Genomic DNA, 20997 nt, shown 5'->3' with positions numbered 1-20997 from the left:
TCACCTCCCTTGACTTGCTGGCAACACCCCTCCTAATGCAGTCCAGGATACCCTTGCTTGGCTCATGTTTAACTTGGTGTCCAACAGGACACCCAGGTCCTTTTCTGCCAAGCTGCTTTCCAGCTGGGTGGCCTCCAGCATATATTGGTGTGTGGGGTTGTTCCTCCCCAGGTGCAGGACTTTGCACTTCTCCTTGTTCATGAGGTTCCCGTCAGACCATTTCTCGTGGTGGCAGCATGATCCTCTGGCATATCAGCCACTCCTGCCACTTTGGTGGCGTCTGAAAACTTGCTAAAGGTATGTTCTCCCCCATCATCCACATTATTAGTTAAGATGTTAAACAGGACTGGGCCCAGTACTGACCCCTGGGGTACTCTGCCAGTTACTGGCTTTCAGCTAGACTTTGTGCTGCTCATCATCACCCTCTAGACCTGGCTATTCCTCTAGTTTTCCTCACTGTCTGCTCATCCTGCCCATACGTGAACAGGTTGTCTATGAGGATCTTATGGGAGACAGTGTCACTTCATGAAGTCCAGGTAGACAACATCCACTGCTCTTCTTTCATCTGCCAGGCCAGTCACTTCATCATAGAAGTTTATTGAGTTGGTCAAGTATGGACCTCCCTTTGGTGAATCCATGCTGACTACTCCTGATGATTTTCTTGTCTTTTTATGTGCCTGGAAATGGTTTCCAGGACTGTCACAACTAGTCCATGAAGACCACATGCTGTTCCACAGACTTCCTCTAAGTGGATTTTTTTTTAATTCGCTTTTATCAGGTGAGTCCTCCCTCCTCACTTCAGTGTATTTACCACCGAAACAAAAGCAGTGTCTTCAGCTTATTTCAGGATTATAACTGTTTCCATGGTCAGCACGGCTGTAACCTAGAGCAGCTGGTGATTCTTTCTTAATGCTATATCCTTAGGATGGTAGTAGCCAAGTTTGAAAGAACAGTTGGGTAAGCCTTATTCCTACTGTAGGAGGGCTGTGGTTCCCCTATTTTTGCTGTTGAATGGGCATGCAGAGAGGCATGGGGCAGCACGCATGTGTACATACTTAGGTGATGAACAGAAGTAACTCAAGGATAACTAGGCGAGTATCCTTTACTTCTCGTGTATCAGGGAAGAGAACGCTTGTGCTCAGGTTTCTGAACTCTGCAGTCTCATGTAAGCCAAGTGCAGTGAACTTAACTGCCAGCAGCTTGGATGCAGATTATAAATGTGTTCTTAACTAAATGGTCCTTGAAGGGACTATGCTCATTAATTAATTACATAACCTAATTCACTATGAAAATTCCTTCAGGAGACTTTATCAGAACCCAATTGGATCTGTTTTGTTAGATTCCGTTTGTGTTCTTTCTTTCCCAATTAATATTCTTCAAGTTTGTGAGGAGGAAGAAGTGTTAGCGAGCATGACTGCTTTTGGGGCCAGATGTTTGTATTAAAACTGATGCGTTGATAGGCTTGATGAGCTATTTTTGCATGATTGTGTGATGTAGAAGCGAAGCCCATTTTTACCTTTTGGGTATCTTCTTCCTTGTAGATTTAGTGGAGCCTTAAATATGGGCTTTGCTACCCTGCTTATTCAAAATAGAAGTATTTAAAAATTAGAATGTATGTTGAATAAAAAACGCATGTAGTATACTAAAAATAGAATGTATATTTCCTATGAAAAATATTTAGGTAAGCCTTTTACATTACGCTTTTTTTTGTTAGGTGATATTTATCCATGATGTTTCTTCCACTTACCGAGTACCAATCCTGTTGGAGGAGCAAGGCATCATTAAGTATTTTAAACAGAGGTTGAATTTGCCTATTGATGACCAGCCAAGCGATCTTCTAATGAAATGGAAGAAAATGGCTGACAGGTATTCTAACTCCCGCTGCTTTTTCTAGAAGTGTTTTAATTCAATGTAGGTTTTTAGCTGCTGTGAAGTCACCAAACTGGACTGGGTTCAGTAGCATGCTGCTGATCAACACTTGGGAATGGTCTGGATTTAAAAACATTGTCAGCTTTGAGATTTTAGAGCATGTTTTGTGAAGTTAAGTTAAAGAAAAAGCAAACACTGTTAAAATGTTTTCTTTGTGAAAATTGGTGTAATAATCAAAAACCTTGTTTTTGTCAGATACGAAAGGCTGTTGAAGGTGTGTTCCATAGCTCTCGTTGGCAAGTACACAAAACTAAGTGATTGCTATGCATCTGTCTTCAAGGCTCTGGAACACTCTGCGCTGGCAATTAATCACAAACTGGATTTAATGGTGAGGATGTTTCTGGATTTTGCTTTCAGGAATATTTTGAATATATTCTACTAGTTTCTGTCATGCGAGGCAGTTTTAATTCATGTGGAAATTAGAAAATGAATCATGCAGATAAATACAGACTGTCATCTCATTTTTTTAAAGCAGCTTTTACAGATTTATTTATTTTATTTGGAACTAAACTTATCTGAAAGAAATGCTGCAATTACCCAAAACAGAATCTGACGCAAAGGCAGACTTTACCTGCAAATTTATATTTACTATCAAAGGTAGGTTTCACTTGTTCTTATGAGATTGCTTATCATGCTTAAAGACAGGAGAAAATAGGTAAATTGGAAAGCAGTTTACTTTCTTTTTAAAATCTGGTGCCAGAAGCTGTTGCTCTTCATTTCAGTTGATATTCTGAGACCCATCCAATTTATTTTCAGTAGGATTCCAATGATAGCAGAGTTAAGCCATGAACTTAGTTTCTCCAAGATAGTAGTTCCTCAAATAAAGGACTATCTAGGAATCTAATTTGTCTCATTTTAATGAGAATAGAAAGTTGAACTACAGGGGGAAAAACTATTAATCAGCTTTCTCACTGGTGGAACTGTCAGTTTCTAGGGATGGCAAGCCTGGGGCAGAGGAACAGTGTGGAAGTGTGTATTATTATCACGTAATGGGTACAGAGGACATTTTAGCAACATGTAGTATCAAGAGAGTAATAAATGTTCACAAAGTATCAGCAGCAACACGCTGCTTTAGAGCGATTCATTAAATGATATAAGATAAACTGATCAAAGTGGTCCGTTGCAGGCTGTACTGCACTCAGTAGGTTTTGGTCTCTGCCTGTCTCTGATTGAAGTAAGTTTGTGTGTTTATGCGCTGAAAATTGCTGAACCCTGTGACCTTTCTTGATCATTCTCTTTTTCATGATATACAAACCAGAAGATACTGGAGTGAAAATTTCAGTGTGTCAAAAGCTATGCATGGGTTGCTTAGATAGTGCTTGTGCAAGGAAAGCAGGCTGGTTTCACTCAGCTCTAGAAAGCTTCTCACTGGAATTAACCACTTCTTGACAAGAAAGGTCATTAATGTCCAGGATGACTTAACAGGTTGCTAAAGGCAGCAGGCCAAAGACATAGCCACCATTCTGTTGCCTCAGTCTGTCTACCCCAGAAAGAAGCAATGGGACCACCTAGAACAACCAGGGTTGCATATATACTTTTTTAATGAAGCACAGAGTAATGAATACATGGGAGTCCTGTTTACCGTGTGTGGCGGGTTGACCCTGACTGGACACCAGGTGCTCACCAAGCTGCTCTATCACTCCCCCTTCTCAGCTGGGCAGGAGAGGGAAAATATAACAAAAGGCTCTTGGGTTGAAATAAGGACAGGGAAAGATCACTCGCCAGTGACAGTTACAGGCAAAACAGACTTGACATGGTGAAATTAACTTAATTTATTGCCGATCAAATGAGAGTACAGTAATGAGAAATAAACCCAAATCTTAAAAAGACCTTCCCCCATCCCTTCCTTCTTCCCGGGCTCAGTCACACTCATGATTTTCTCTGCCTCCTTCCCTTGAGCAGTGCAGGGGGATGGGGAATGGGGGTTGTGGTCAGTTCATCACACGTTGTCTCTGCTGTTCCTTCCTCCTCAGAGGGAGGACTCCCCACACTCTTCCCCTGCTCCAGCATGGGGTCCCTCCCATGGGAGGCAGTCCTCCATGAACTTCTCCAATGTGGGTCCTTCCCACGCGCTGCAGTTCTTCATGAGCTGCTCCAGCGTGGGTCTCTTCCACAGGGTGCAGTCCTTCAGGAACAAGCTGCACCAGCGTGGGTCCCCCGCAGGGTCACAAGTCCTGCCAGCAAACCTGCTCCAGCGTGGGCTCCTCTCTCCATGGGTCCACAGGTCTTGCTGGGAGCCTGCTCCAGGCACAGGCTCTCTATGGGGTCACAGCCTCCTTTGGGTGCATCCACCTGCTCTGCATGGGGTCTTCCATGGGGTGCAGGTGGTTATCTGCTCTACCATGGACCTCTATGGGCTGCAGGGGAACAGCCTGCCTCACCATGGTCTTCACCACGGGCTGCAGTGCTCTGCTCTGGGCCTGGAGCACCTCCTCCACCTTCTTCACTGACCTCGGTGTCTGCAGGGCTGTTTCTCTCACACATTCTCACTCCTCTCTCCTGGCTGCTGTTCCGCAACAGGTTTTTTTTTCCTCTTAAATATTTTATCACAGAGCTGCTACCAGTGTCGCTGATAGGCTCAGCTTTGGCCAGCGGTGGGTCCGTCTTGGAGCCAGTTGGTGTTGGCTCTGTCAGACATAGGGCAAGCTTCTAGCAGCTTCTCACAGAAGCCACCCCTGTAGCCCCCCCACTATCAAAACCTTGCCATACAAACCCAATGCACTCCACCCCTCGCCTCTGTAAATCACATATTTAAGAATTATCATTAAAATCCACATTCATCACACAATCTTCACAATCTTCACTCACATCAAAAAAAAAAGAATTCCGCACACCACAATCAAAACAACATCATCACAACACTGAATGAAAGTGGACGATTTACATACAATCCACCCCTCATCCCTTCACTGCAATTACAACAGAAATTCCCCACAATCATTCCTCTCTTCACTCTCTAACAAAATTCAGTCCATGTTTTGCCCATTACCTCTCCAAATTACCATCCTTATCTTGAATTCCTCATGCCCTATGTTAGGCGCCAAAAAGGACTGTGGTGAGTTGACGTTGGCTGGACACGAGGTGCCCACCAAGCTGCTCTATCACTCCCCTCCTCAGCAGGACAGGGCGGGGAGAAAACAAGATGTAAAAATACTCATGGGTCAAGATAAAGGCAGTTTAATAATGCAAAAGCAAAGGCTGTGCATGGAAGTGAAGGAAAATCAAAGATTTATTCTCTATTTCTCATCAGCAGACGATATGCAGACGCTTCCTGGGAAGCAGGGCTTCACTGCATGTAGTGGTTACTCTAGAAGACAAATGTCATAATAATGAATGCACCCCCCCACACACACATACCCTCCTTCCCTTAGCTTTTATTGCTGAGAGATATCATGGTATGGAATAACCCGTTGGTCAGGTTGGCTCAGCTGTCCTGGCTATGTCCCCTCCTAAGATGTTGCCCACCCTCAGCCTACTGGGTGTGGGAGGAGTCAATGTTGGAGAGGCAGTCTTGGTGCTGTGCGAGCGCTGCTCAGCAGTAGCCAAAACACTGGTGTGTTATCAACACCTTTCTAGCTACCAATACAAAGCTCAGCACTATGAGGGCTGCTATCGGGAAAATTAACTCCATCTCAGCCAGACCCAATACACAGTGATATTTTAAATATCTTCTGGGAGAAGATGGTGAATTCCCTAAACCATGAACACCGAGTACTAAAGAAGGAATTTCTTACATCAAAAACCTGGTAACATACTAATGTTTGGTTGAGAACACAGGTCACCAGGAATTTATCGCCTCAGGTGTTTTCTTTCCAGTGAATTGGTGAGGGAGGTGACTAGCCCTGTACCAAGATAACCAGTTATGTTTTGCACCCTCCCATCGCTGCTTGGTTCTGATGAACTATTCAGATGGTGCAGTAGTTGCAGCAGCTTGTGATGGCGTAGAATGTACTTTTCACTGTGGCTTGTGCTGTTGTGGGCTCTGAAATCACCCTGTTGTTTTCTCACAGTATCATTCTGCCGCTTGTCAGGCACATCAGTCAGCTGCAAATCCTTCATGTTTTGCTTCTCATTGTTGATTTCATCCCAGAACCTTTTCAAGTAGGGAAGACATGCAGAGATGCACAAACAAAAGCAAATCTGAACTGTTTTTTCTGTAGGGCTTCTTTACTGAGAGAAGTGGGTTGATTTAGTCTCTGGGGAGGGGGGAGAGGCAGTTCCTATCAAGAGAAAAGGAAAAAACCCAGAAACTGCTTATCTTAGTGTCCTTCTACTCTTGTCCTCTGTAAGATATGCTGAATGTTCAATAGTATAGAGACAAAGAACTGGTTGCTACTGATCATGTAAAACAGCTAGGGAAGCACTCAAGAAAACAAAATAACTTCATGTTTAATAAGAGGAAATATTTTCCTACATACTGAAGAACTTATATATTGTGTTCACTGCTAAAAAGTATCTCTAGGTACCTCCCAAGACCTCCCAGGGCCCTTTCTGACCTACATGACTCTGTCACTTTAAATAGTGTTTTATGCAGGCAGCTACATAGTGGGTAAATTTTATGATGTGTAAAATAACTTTGCTTTTAGCAAAAAAGTGAAAGGCACCAGGTTTGCAAATACGTGGTTAGCTTTGTGTGCAGCCAGTCTTGAGTTCGGTGGAGCTTTTGCATTAATGAGCAAGTGAATTGATGACTGCTGGAGTTCCAGCACGGTGCTGAAATGTCAACAGACAAGGGCTCCTACTGTACTTACCTGCATGTGCTAACCTCCTTTTTAGTGTTTTTGTCCAAAGGCTCTCCGTATAATCCCATGTTCTGAAGGAACTGCTTAATATTGTATGTGGCATCCAGCTCATAACCTAGCATCCACATCTCTGAATTGTGAAATGTTGGTGCTGCTTGAAGTGATAAATGTGCTGGCTCAACATGTTTGGCAAGGAAACCACAATTAACTTCAACTGTAATTAGTTTCTCTCTCCAACCTCCCAGCATGATAAAGTGTGCTTTTAGTAGTCATGAGTAGTTATTTTTATGTTGTATTTTTGATGCCTTCTGGAGTGTGGAAAAAGTAGAAAATGCTTGCTAGAATGCAATCCTATCTGGAAAACTTTCAGCAATCTTCTTGATGGTTTTGTTTCTCTGTACATAAATGAGTTCTGTCATTTCAGGTGATCTCATTTTTATGGGGTATGGACTCTACAGCAGGACGCTATTAATTATGTTACTCTGAGAAAAAGACTGGCAAAACCAAGAATCAGACTCTGATCTTTTGTGTCCCGAGTGCCGTACATAGCCACCTCGCTCATTTGCTCTAGTGGTACCTCAGGAGCCATGCTTATTAATGACAGTAGAGTTTCTAATGCAGTATTTCTAGTAATAATACATAGATAATGAGTCTGCTTCTCCCTCTACAGCTGGTGCTTTCACGTCAGTCCCCAGGAATGCCTTTCTCACAGGCTAGACAATGCAGGTTTATCCAGTCTGTGATAAGATTAGATAAACTGTGGCATGCAAAAGCTAGGAAAGTTAACACCCTGGCTGCGTATCATTTGGATGAGATAAGGTCAGCACCACCCCTTGATTGGTGCTCTGATTTCCACAGGAAGAAAATCTGGGTACGCAGCTATGGAGCATTACCTGGAAGGTGGCAAAATGAGGACTGGAGGCGCAGACAGAGCTTCAGAGCTATGCGCAAAGGGAGGGGCGCGCGTTACTGCAACTAGGGCAGGCACTGGGGTTTCAGAGCAAATACTGGGTCTTCGGTGATGTTGTTATGGGTTTATTGGGAAATTCACTGAAAACTCTAATAGGTTTGTCTTAGTGCTATTAAAAAGTTGGTTATATAGTGTATGCGGCTCTTTCTGTGGAAGAAATGACTATTTTATGCATATCTTTTTATTAGTATATAGATTCAACAGAACTTGAACGTTCTACAGAAGCGGAGAACTCAGTGAAGTATCACCAGGCATGGCAGAAACTGTGCAAAGCAGAGTAAGTGGCATTGGGTATTCTGTATCCCAAATGCATTCTGTGATATTTATTTCATGTGATGAAAAATGCTTTGGTAAATCATTTCTCAGTGTATCCAAACTTCCGTTACTTACATAAAGGGATAGATGTACATGGTTCATGACAAGCTCCAGACTTAGCAAATTATAGTATCAACCTATATCCTCAAACTCTGCTTTAATCTCTTTAGACAGGTTGCAGTTGTTTGTTTGGTTTGTTTTGGGTTTGGGTTTTTTTTGATAGCGAGGCTTTCTTTACAGTGCAGGTCAGTTGTCAAAGATTTTTCTTTGTCAACATGCATCATAGTGAAAGGTAGTTAGACAAAAGCTTAGTAAATGCTGGTGACACTCTGCAAATGTCTCTTAAGAATCATTGGCAGGATTTTGTATTTGTAAGAGGATGTTGTTTGTTGTCAAAATGCATTCATTTCTTCAGTATTACTTAGTAGACATAAAGTTTTTTGTGTTACGATCCTAGAGTAGTGGATATTTAGCTAGTTTATTTAAGCAATACGTATTTAAGCAGTAGGAATTTCACTGTGAAGCATGAGGTTGGTCAGATAAGAATCGTGGTGGGTAGGTGAGGGACTTTTTAGGATGTCGGGTAATGGTAGGACTAGAGGGAATGGATTAAAACTAGAGATGGGTCGATTCAGACTGGACATTAGGAATAAGTTCTTCACCATGAGGGTGGTGAGGCACTGGAACAGGTTGCCCAGAGAGGTGGTGGAAGCCCCATCCCTGGAAGTGTTCAAGGCCAGGCTGGATGGGGCTCTGAGCAACTTGATCTAGTGGGAGGTGTCCCTGCCCATGGCAGGGGGGTTGGGACTAGATGATCTTTAAGGTCCCTTCCAACCCTAACAATTCTATGATTCTAGATGAGACAAATCTCCAAATTTAGAGTTAAATTATGTGTATCCTGAATGGCCATACAAAACATGCCTTTTGTGCATTGGGCTTGCTTTGTTATAACCTAAAATGTCTTTCTTCAATTTGTATGGACTTCCTTTGCTGGTTTGATTCTAACTGTTGGTTGCTTTATATATGGCTGTCATTACAGTGGCATTCTGGTCCCAGGAGGGTTTGGAATTAGGGGAACAGAAGGCAAACTCCAAGCTATCTCCTGGGCAAGGACAAAGAAAAAACCTTTTCTTGGTAAGATCCTTAGAGTCAGAAATTATTGTGGTTTGGAGGTGCATAGCAAGCTAAATAAAAGCAAGCTAATTGATTTGATTTAAAAAAAAAAACCACAAAGAGCACACACTAGGGAAGGATCTTTTCTTAGGGGAGTACCTATGCTGTTGTGAATATTTGCCTTGTAAATAATGTCCAGGGTCATAGTCATGTACTACATCTGCTGTATAAGGAAGGAAGAAAAAGACTGTCCCTACTTCAAAGGTTTTATTTGCTATATTCACATTTTATGTGAGAGTCTTTGCTTTACATTGTAATTAAATCAGGATCGTTATAGATACTAATCAGTGTGTAGAGAACATAGGTGTCTTTGGACACATTTACTATATTAAATAATTTTTGTTGATTTACTGGTATATTTTATTATGGCAAAATCTAAAGATGCCATCTGGCCTACAAGCTAAGTGCTGTTTGTTTAAGTGCCTCCAAAGCTTTGGTTCTTACTTCCCATTTCCTACAATTTTATAAGTGACTACTGTGACTAGTTGCCAAAGCAAAATTTGCATCTGGATACATAGGTTTTCAGCTTCTGTTTGTCTTTATTTTTTATTGGTAAAATAGATGGCAGGAAAAAAATTCTTTGAAAGGGCTTAAAGCACATAATTGTGTCACATGTACTTACAGTGTGCCAAGTTTGAAGAGTGAGTTTTTGGTTTACATTAGCCGTTTTTGGTTTACATTAGCCATTTTTGGTTTATGTTTTTCGTAAGTCTGTGTATATACACCGGGTACCAAGATTTCTAAGCAGTCAAGTTTAAGACAGAACAGCAAGTACTTTGTCAGTGCTGCTCTTTGTCCTGTTAAATTCTGGGGGGTTTGTTTTCTCTCCTAGGAGTTTGCCTGGGAATGCAATTAGCAGTTGTGGAGTTTGCAAGAAACTGTTTGAATTGGAAAGGTAAGCTCAGTATGACTGTGTGAATATGATTTGCTTAGAAGAAATTTTATTCTACATGTGAAATGTGTATCTATTATTAGAACTATTATATAGAGCCTATAATCATTAGGTACTTGCAACATGATCATTTTCAGCTAAGCACCCTGTGCTACCTTTTTGTACAAAGGAGTAGGAACTCTTATTATGCAGATTGCTTGAAACTTGCTTCTTGATCTAAGCAGCATAGGAGAAAGTGTGCCTACAGTTCACCTCTGTCATCTCTTTCTGGAGCATGCAGGTGGTGAGGAGTAAAAAGTAAGAAGTGTTTCCACACTTGCTTTCATTAATTGTAGTAGCCAAACCATAGCCGTTGCAGTAGTAGTATGAAGCGATTTAGCTCACCAATGAATTTCTGTCACTAAGAGCTGAGAGGAAAAGGGTTTTGGAAGTAGGAAAGGGAGCCTGTGTGACGGAGGTCATAGGCTTCCTGTGGTTGCTTCAAAAGTGGTGCAGTATGTGCTTCAACATACAAGATTGTAGCTTTAATGCAGACAAGCCCTAAAATTTAACAGAACTGTTATGATGAGTTTATAGTGCAGGTAGAACAATGGAAATGTACTGTGTTTGTTTTGAACTCCTGTTTCAGATGCAAATTCTACAGAATTTGACCCAGACACAAAAAAACCTGTTGTAAGTACTGATTTTTTTCCTGCATATGTTTTTTGCTAAAAAGGGAGTTCCCTGTGTGTACATTAAGGTCTATATATATTTTTACATGGTAAAAGAGGTGAAGGGGTGTCCGCTGTGCCTATTAATTGTTGTTTAAAAAGGTGTTTTCTTTTAATAGTCCCTTGCTGTCATTTGCTCACTTTTGTGATTTGCCTTACCTTTATATTTGTAGTTTTTCTAATAGTTTCCTTTGCTGTAGACTGATTCTGGGAGTAGACGATAATGATTAGGTTGGCTTTACAAGAGAATAAAATATAAAGGGAAGCTGGAAAGCGTAGCACAGAGCTATTATCAAAATATAAATTTATATAAAAAATAAGGATTATATGGAAAGCTGTTGAAAAATTCTTGTTTTTCCTTTATATAAATAGTATAAATAACCAATACACCCCTCCTCCCCCATGTATCTCACAGTCCTCCTTTTGAGAAAAATTTCAATGCTGTAGTTGTGACAGGGTTCTCTGTATCATATGCCAATGGTAGAATTTTAGAATGGAGTTCTTCCAGGCATATCCTAGTTTAGGAGAGTATAGTGTCACATTGTCATAATAGTAAAACTTAAAAATGATCAGTAAGAGAAGGTTTTTAAGAAAATGAAAAGGAACAGAAAACTACGTGTGAGATGGTGTAAGATGTATACATCTGTTCTAGTGATAAGTTAAGGGGGCTGCTCATAGTGACTCACTGTTTCCATATCAATTTCCTTCAAAAGAGTTTTGTTGGGATTTGTAAATAAAATATTTTTTTTCCTCATTTGCTTAGCCAAAACATGCAAATAGGAGGTTTGTAAAGTCTTTGACCTCTTTGTCAAGGTTGTTTATATGCATAGGAGAGATGATCTAGTGTGAACTTTTGAAGGTAAATTAGATACCTTCAGAGTTTCGGTGTGAGACCTGCTAAAACTTGGTGGCAGTTGGAAATGTCCTCAGATGAACAAAGGTAAACTTTGCATTTGGCATCAAATTTGTGGGTTTGACATTGTAAGAGGTCTCTTCCTTCACCCTTCAACTGTATGTGAAGACGTACTCTTTCTCTGGAGGGGTCAATTTCATAATAGCAGTATGTTGTAAAATGTGGAAGGTGGTGGAAGATGTTGAAAGCTTACTGTAAATTTTTTGGGAAACAAGGGATAGTACAGAAGACTGATTCTGGGTCATCTTTGTTTCTAAGGGTTTTTAGTGTGAGTTTTATTTAACTTCCCCTGACTGCATTTCAGCTAATCACCTCAGGTACCTTTTCAGGATGTAGTCAGATCATCAGGAGAGGGTGAGACACCCTTTGGAACTGCTGGTTTCGTAGAATCCTAGAATGGTTAGAGCTAAAAGGGACCCTGAAGATCATGTAGTTCCAACCCCCCTGCCATGGGCAGGGACACCTCCCACTAGACCAGGCTGCTCAAAGCCCCATCCAGCCTGGCCTTGAACACTTCCAGGGATGGGGCATCCACAGCTTCTCTGGGCAACCTGTTCCAGTGTCTCACCACCCTCACAGTAAAGAGTTTCTTCCTAATATCTAATCTAAATCTACCCTCTTTCAGTTTAAAACCATTACCCTGTGTCCTATCATTACACTCCCTGACAAAGAGTCCCTCCCCACCTTTCCTGTGGGTCCCCGTTAGGTACTGGAAGGCTGCTTTAAGGTCTCCCTGGAGCCTTCTCTTCTCCAGGCTGAACAACCCCAACTCTCTCAGCCTGTCCTCATAGCAGAGGTGCTCCAGCCCTCTGATCATCTTTGTGTCCCTTCGCTGGACTTGCTCCAGCAGGTTTATGTCCTTCTTATGTTGGGGACTCCAGAGCTGAACGCAGTACTCCAGGTGGGGTCTCATGAGATGGGAGTAGAGCGGCAGAATCACCTTCCTTGACCATTATTCTAAAGGTTGTTCACAGTAGCTGGCTCTGATGCAGAGCTCAACACTTAGCTGGTCAGGAACACGGATGCTTGTCTGCTGCAACCCTACCAGCGGTTTCTTCTATTACAGAAACTGTGGTGTGTATTGGTACAATATATCTGGGACAAAATTTTATTCCACAAGTAATTAACTGACTGATTTGCAGTTTGCATTCAAGGGCAAGTAAGGTATATATGTTAAAGAGAAACTTATGTGGACATAAAATTAAGGAAATAATGGAGTTAATGTATGTGTCATAGAAGATTAATACAGTGTTTACAATTGAAGCAGTGTGCTTACAGTACATATAATGGATATTCTTTTGTTCTGAGCTGCGTTGAGGTTCTGAAATTGGTTATTACCAGTCATATTTCAGCATCTTAATCTGATCTTTGACATCTCAATTCTGTGCGAGAAACAGATGTAAATCATTCCAAGGGGGAAATTTGCACTATCAGTAATTATAACTGCTAAATAATCTGCTTTAGCAGAGTCCATCTTGTGCTAAAAACTGTTTAGATATTCTATATAATAACAAATAAATAAAAATGATAGGAAGAGAAGCAGATTGGTGAAGCTTGTGAACTACCTGATGTAGAAGTTTCATTGCCCAAGAAGGTTAATTGGGAACACCCTATCAGCACTGATAATATCTTGCGATGCCGCTGTGTGGTTCAACTGAGTGCTAACTTACGAGCAAAGCAGTGTGCTTTTCTTTTGGTTCCTGCTCCTTTGGAGACTGAAGAGGGAGAAGAAAGGCACTGGTGAGGCAGTAGTTCTATTTCCTTTTATTTTTAAGAAAAAGGAGAAAAGACAGAAGTTCAAATATGTAGTTTGGCAGGGGAACTCAGGGGCAACCATAAAATATGCAGCTACTTACATCCCTTCTTAATTTGCTGAATGTTCAAATACGCAACTGTACTCACTGAAGCACAATGAAATATCTTGGTCTACTTTGATTCCCTTTTATCTGCATCTATGGAAATTTTGCACCTTTTTTATTAGAAATAAAACCTGAGATTTTCAAGTAATCATGTCACTCAGAATTAGGCTTCCAAAGGAAAAACAGGTGGCGGAAATAATGAGAAATTATATGACTGACAGCTGTCTCTCAATTAAAATAAGGTTTTTGTGAGGCTATTGTGACTTGTTCTGTTTTGAACAATAACGAATGCACAACTAAACGTGCAAACTTAGAGAGTTGCTTGCAATGCTGAATATGTTTCATTTTATCTGTTCACCTATTTCTACTAAGTATCACTACAACAATGTTGCTCAACGTGGGTTCTGCAAAAGCACCCATGAGTAATTTTATATAGGAGGAAAACCCCGTGTAACCCTGTATTGCTTATTTCAGGGAATATTGATATCAATTGTATTGGCAGTAAATGACTTCAAGTATTGTAGAGTTAAGATTTCAAATACCTCGGGAAAAATAGTAGTCTCTTCAAACAAAAAATGGAAGTTAATGACTTAATAATGTCAAACAGCCAAAATTGTGTATTGAAAATGCTGTAGGGAAAAAGAAATTCCTAAAGCTGAATATTTATGATGAAAACTTAAAGGAAATGGGACCTAGAATTTGAAAATATTAATAAGCTGTGATTTGGCCAAGAAGGCCAATGGCATCCTGGGGTGCATCAAGAAGAGTGTGGCCAGCAGGTCGAGGGAGGTCATCCTCCCCCTCTACTCTGCCCTGGTGAGGCTACACCTGGAGTACTGTGTCCAGTTCTGGGCTCCCAGGTTCAAGAAGGACAGGGAACTGCTGGAGAGGGTACAGCAAAGGGCTACCAAGATGATGAGGGGACTGGAACACCTCTCTTATGAAGAAAGGCTGAGGGATTTGTGTCTCTTCAGTCTGGAAAAAAGATGACTGAGGGGGGACCTTATCAACACTTATAAATACTTAAAGGATGGGTGTCAGGAGGATGGGGTCAGGCTCTTTTCAGTGGTGCCCAGCGACAGGACAAGAGGTAATGGGCACAAACTTGAGCATAGGAAGTTCCACCTAAACATGAGGAGGAACTTCTTTACTTTGAGGGTGGCAGAGCACTGGCACAGGCTGCCCAGAGAGGTGGTGGAGTCTCCGTCTCTGGAGACATTCCAAACCCGCCTGGACGCGTTCCTGTGCAACCTGCTCTGGGTGACCCTGCTCTGGCAGGGGGGTTGGACTAGATGATCTCCAGAGGTCCCTTCCAACCCTATGCTTCTACGATTCTATGATTATAAGCTGTGTTTGATTTATAGATTTGAAGTTGCTATTAGATATTTTCATTTTGGCTTAAATTAAAAATGTGTACTCTGAATCTAAAAAAAACCCGCAAACCTCTTACATGACAATTATCTGTATTCACCAGACCATACCATTTACACTGTCAAAATACCACCTTAAGGTTTTGGCTTCAATTCTTCTTTAACACAGGTTTGATTTCAGTAGGGAAAGTGAGGGCGGTGCACGAGCACTGATCACAGTCCCTCATGTTCTTGATCACATCTTGGTTGAATATTTGGAGGTCGTGTTCCCATTATATCTTCTTAAGCTTTCTGCTTTACTTTCTAGCCTTTTGGAAAATAATGATAGGAAAATTACTATTGTTATTTGCAGGAAGATAACTGTTTGGAAAAGTAATGCATGTGCTTCAGAGTAGTGCTTAGTATGAGTTTTCTGTTGCAAACGATAATTCTAAAATTAACTCCTTTAAAGGGAAACTGTGTAGTCTGTGAACTGCTGATGAACTGGATTCCTTGGATGGCAAAAGAGTTATTTGTTTTGTTCCACCTCTCTAGTCTTCCTCTACTATTAAACTTACCTTTATTTTTTTTTTGGATGAGCCTCTTAATTATGTTCTCTGTCAAATTTATTGCAACTGCATCTAATACTGTTCCAGGAAAAAAAGATGACTCTTTCCAGAAATAATTTTAACACACTTCTTTTTTTTTTAAATTTAAAAAGGCTGAGTTTAATTGTGACTGTTGTTCTTTATGACCTATTGCATCTCGTGTATGATCATGAAACTTTAGATATTGTGCTGGGTAAAATGAGTGCATTTTCTATGAACTCAAGAAATTGTGCATAAACAGATTTTGCCAGTAGGTGACACTCTTACAACATATTTGTTTCTGGATGCCAGCTTTTCCTATTCAGGATGTCCGTAACCTGATTGAATTAAAAAATTTCTAAGGTTGTCTAAGAGGTGAAAAGGAACGTATGTCCCACTTATGCAAAAGCACCTCTTAAAATTCTGTGGTTTTACTTATGTGTGTAAAATAGCTAACATTGCTTAGTAAGCAAATGTGTGTGAAGTATATTTAGTTTTGAAATCAAAGCATATTTTAGTTAATTTAGAATTACGTTTTTCATAAATGAGAAAAAAGTGGTAAATATTATAATTTTCTTTCCTTGCAAGAAGCATAACACATTTTAACAACTGAAGGCTTCGTGTAAAAGAATGGCCCGGGAGCTTGTTAGAACATTCATATCGTGTTTAAATATCATAATTTTTGAGGCTTCTGTTACTGCATCACTGGTGTGGAGTACTTTATTCCTCATTTCATGGGGGGGAAATTCAGGGATAGGAACCACTGTAGTATGGGATCCTGAATGCACTTGGTAGGCTTTGCAATTAAGTTGAGTCTTTAAGTCTTTAAGTAACTCTGAGATCTAACTGATTTGTCAGGATAATGGATGACGTTGGTGTTAAAATTCAGTCTAAAATTCCAGAGTTCTCTCGTAGGATTAGTGGCTAATCCACTGAATTACTTTTTCTCAAAATTTCCGTTCTTCTCATTTCTCTTCTTTTTCACTAATTTCCTCCTAAATTAAATAATAATGCCCGTGGATTACATGTGTGAAAGTACGTATGTCACAGGGAATCATGCAATGAGAAGGTTAAAACTGCACCAGATAAATGTAATGAATGTTTTAATTGCAATGGCAATCACTCAGTTCCTATATATGCTTATGTAGTCCCATTTACAAGAGTCATAACCAAAAAAGTACATACTTATGTAAATGCAATTTAAAATGAACACGTAATGTTACAGTCCTCATACTTAGCATTGTTACATCATTGTTGAAAATAAGAACTTTATGTTTTGAAAATTTGAACCTTTTTACTGTGTGGAAGCATTGTCTTGTGTGAATGATGAAACTGAACCGGGAGGAGTATTGGATAGTATACACCAGGGGACACTCCTCAAATGGAATGATACAGCTTTCCTTTTGTGTGTTTTAGAAACCATTTGATTTGAAGTGCTCTAGAGGTCAAAATAATAGCTCAGGTAAAGCAGGGTTTATTAAACAACACATCCTCAAATGTAGCGTGAAATAGAAACCGGTAGTCTGAACTAATTGTGAGGCAGCTTAGCTGGAAAGTGTGGGTAGCGAATGTGCAGGAAACACAATACAAGACACAGTTATATGTCAAATCTTTATTCTGTATGTTTTAAAATCGTAACCAATCCGTGGGTTTAAGTGTACATATAATGTACACGAACACCAGGCTCTTCTCCGTCAAAGCAGTGATATTCATTCTTGCAGATGCCTTACTGTCCTGTACCGGTTATCTTTTTTATAAGCATCACAAACTCATCAAAGCTGACACTTCCATCATTATTTTTGTCCAACGATTTAATTATGTTGTCAAGTGAGAATGAATCCTGTTTTTATAGGAAAAGAATTAAAAAAAAAAAAAAAAGAATGAAATAAATAGATTGCCACGACTATTTTCGTATGAGGAATGTTGCCAAAAAGTGATGCAGTCGATAACAGTCAGTGTTACTTGAAGATGTTACTGGTAGCGTTGTATTTACCAGTTTTACTGGTTAAACTAGAAATACAGTGCCTGCTATTGCCTGCCAGAAATGTTAACCAAGATATGATAACCATTTGAGAAGTATCAAGTATTACTCAAACAGAATACTTCAGTCTTGTGGGTAAATTCGGATTTTAGGAAACTGAGCAGACGGAATAGCTGCAGCGTGTACATAGTCACCAATAAAAATTAATATGTATACCACCTACTGCTTTATTAGATACTAATTTTGGCCCTGCATACACTATTTGAAAACATGTCGCTACTTTCATTAGGCTTTTGACGAGGATCTGAGAGTCTCTTTCCCTCTGCTTTTTCTCTCTTTACTAGAAATACTGTTGAAAATGTCTTGCTAATGTATTAAATCTAGTTTAGATTAGTAGCTCCTTTTATTTGTCATGTCTGGTAAGAGTGCTTGTAACATCCTGATGCAGTGAGTATTCTGATAACATCCCTGATCAGGCTAGCTAATATAAAACCAGTTTTGATTTATAATTTAAATTTTTAAAATGTTTTCTTTCTTCATACTTTATGTCTATGCATGTTTTGTAATGTCCTATCCTGCTTTTACGTTGATTTATTATGGTGCCATATAGTTCTGCAAGCAAAGCAGATGCTTGAAAATGTCTGATATCCAGACAGAAGACATCAGTATTGCTTTTCCTGCGCAATTCCATTTCTACATATGTGGGAAAACGGGTATGGTGCCAAATTGTCTACAGCTAATGTAAAAAGCATTATATTTCTGAATTGGCATCACATGTCCTATTAATTTTTGGTAATTAATTTCTGACATGTTTTTTAAGGGAAAAAACCTTTGTGTTTTATTAGGTTTTTGGGTTTTTTAATTAGCCACTTCATGTTAATGAAATGACTAAATTGGATTACTGTAGTTCTCAAAATACTGGATTTTTGAGGCAACTTCTTTCAGACCTTTAGCAAAAATTACTTTTGTCAGCTATCTAAAACACAGTATTTAAGGATATGTTGAGCAAAAGAATCTAAATTGAGTCCTAATGCAGTTCAGGAAAGGTTTGGCAGAGTGTATATATGAAATCGGAACCTAGATTTTTTCCAGCTACAGGAAGTGGGTATGTCTCTGTCTAGCTTGGTGGCATCTCTTTTCTTTACTTGGCATCTTTCTGGAATAGCAAACCTTTTATTTTTTGATGGTGGGAACTTAATCTAGATAGAAGTTGGCTCATGTCTGTTACTTTTAAATTTGTCCTACTAATTTACTTAGTTTATAGATTTTTATATATATTTTCTAGATTCAAGATTTATTATTTAGACTGAAACAAAAAATACTTTATAAGACTTAGATGCAATATTCTGGGTGAAATTTAGCTCACATAAAAAACCCAACCAAAACAGCTTCTTAGATTTTTGCATAGGGCTTTGTTATAAACTCCCTACTCAGATATCTGTTTGGAGCTACTGTTCGTTAATGTGAATCAAGTTTTATAAGCCAACACTTATTTAAGGATTATTTATGGAGTTAGTGAAAACATTTGGGCACAATAATCTGCCTTGCAACATCACTGTCTGTATTTCCTTTTTCCTATCCATTTCATAGGAAGCACAGTGAATATAATGAGTGAAACTTACCTTCAGATACTGTGCAAATTGATTCTGAAGTAGATTTTTCAGCCCACCAATAGACAGTGCACTGGTGCTACCCTCCATTAAAGCATACTGGGTAAAATACTTCAGAAGGTTATCATTGAGTAAATGTTCCATGTTTCTCCGGTGTTGTCTTGAAGAATAGCTGCAAACAAAGCAGACAATAACAATCCTGCGCATCAGAATTTTGAAATACATCTGACACCCTGTTCATTCATTTAATAACCATTTGAAATTAATACTTAACCTAGATTAAAAGGGGGGTGTTTGTTTTTTTTCTTCCTGTAAAACTGGATCAACTCTCCCAAGAAAAAAAAAATAATCTAAGTTAGGTTCAAAGATTTGAAATACCCAATATGTTTAGGTCATGCTTACCTCACTCAAAATCCAGAGCTTTCAAATGTATCCAGCAGAAGTGAGAGTCTCAGATTGGGGCAACCTTTATAGTTGCTTGCATGCTCCACCCTAATTATGAAACTAGCATTTGTCATTGAGTCAGTGCACTAGTTTTATTGTGCTTTCAATAGTCAAAGGAATAGGATACTTTAGCAACAGAAATGAGTAATATTTTTTGTTATCTCTGAAATGGATCAGCATCAGCATTCACCACTGAACTTGATGTAGGTTTATTTGGTCTTTATAGGCCACCCTGGAGAGGTTTTCTCTCTTAAATTTGTGTATTTTACACTTCAAGATGTACCACACCCAGAGAAGCCTCAAAAAGGCTCCTATGGGAATATGTATATCATTGGTTATTATAATGGTCTTTTGGAAAATGGTAAATATAAATTTGTTTTTAGAAGATCCAGAAAAGCAAATAAAAAATGAAGGAGCTACTTGCCCTTTGTGTGAGTCGATAATCACCAATGCCAAAGCCAGTTCTCCAAATTTTGTGCTATTTCTTAGCACAAGAGTGATGAATTTGATCTGGGGCAAAATTTTGGTTGATACTATTAAGAATCACAACAGTCCGTGATGTGAATGGAAAAAGACTGAAGCATTCTAAATGGGAAAGGTGAATCTAAGGTTCTGAAAAATGGTTCCTTCTTGGGAACACCTTCATAACTGAGTGTCGTGTTCTGCAAGTTCTAAAATAATATTCCATTGATGGTTTGTGGGGCATTTTTGAGTGATATTCAGCCTGTGGCTGATGCTTCATGACCCAACGCTGTTGGTTTTGCAACTGCTGAGTTGCTGGCTCTGGCTTTTACATGCTACTTAATCTGTCTGATATCTGCTGTTGTCATTTTTGGGTGCTTAGCTCCAGGATTACTTACTAGATCTTTCACCCTGTGCGTCTCTTATTAAGGATCAACCACCATTGCATCACTTACGACTTTGGGCCAAGAGCTTTGTGGGTCTGTAGGAGATGGATGGGTTGGGAAGGGTTTTTTTGGTACTGCAGATATATGGGTCTAGGGTTCCATGACAGGTAAGTAGGAGGTTTCCTGAGAAAACTAGACAAGCTTTGCTAGATGAATCATGTAGATATACACCTTGCATTAGCAACCTGCTTGTATGTGCTTATACTCATTTCCCTAAGTGTCATAGAGAAGAGTATTAGAAGAGTCCTCCAGAGATCATATAATTCATTCTTCCCTTTGCCCTAGAGTGGAGTCACTGGTATTTATGTTGGATGTCTGCTTAACATAGTCTTAAGTGCCTTAAATAACGGTGACTCCACAACCTCCTTATCTGGTCCATTCCTTGTGGTTCCTTGTTTTGCTATTAGACAGTATTACTAATGTCCGCATGCCTTGTTACACTTAAGCCCCTTGCTTCTCCTTTCTCCACAGATAGGGAGAACAGACCTATCATCTTCCTTCTTAAGATGTCCTTTAACTTATTTGAGAAAACCTCTGTCCTCCTTTTTTGGTTCAGAAATCCTTGCTAGTTTAGTCTTCCTTTAGGAGTCCTGTTTCTTGGATCTACTCATTTTC

At 39.8% G+C, this 20997-nt stretch overlaps 1 protein-coding gene across 3 annotated transcripts in view; it reads left to right on the top strand.

Annotated features, from left to right (window-relative positions):
- CTPS2 (CTP synthase 2) overlaps window positions 1–20997 on the top strand; it is an 84615-nt gene that overhangs the window by 15160 nt on the left and 48458 nt on the right. For 2 of the 3 annotated variants that reach the window (XM_054189017.1, XM_054189018.1), the window contains exons 8-13: window positions 1715–1866; window positions 2125–2257; window positions 7830–7918; window positions 8996–9090; window positions 9962–10024; window positions 10650–10693. In XM_054189017.1, the coding sequence (XP_054044992.1) occupies window positions 1715–1866; window positions 2125–2257; window positions 7830–7918; window positions 8996–9090; window positions 9962–10024; window positions 10650–10693 (576 nt within the window). Of the gene's footprint in view, window positions 1–1714; window positions 1867–2124; window positions 2258–7829; window positions 7919–8995; window positions 9091–9961; window positions 10025–10649; window positions 10694–15324; window positions 20394–20997 lie in introns of those variants that run through there. The other variant, XM_054189019.1, reaches the window with a different exon arrangement.

The sequence above is a fragment of the Rissa tridactyla genome, chromosome 1 (genome assembly GCF_028500815.1).
Source record: "Rissa tridactyla isolate bRisTri1 chromosome 1, bRisTri1.patW.cur.20221130, whole genome shotgun sequence".
NCBI classification, from domain to species: domain Eukaryota; kingdom Metazoa; phylum Chordata; class Aves; order Charadriiformes; family Laridae; genus Rissa; species Rissa tridactyla.
This window is presented reverse-complemented; position numbering and strand designations above follow the sequence as displayed.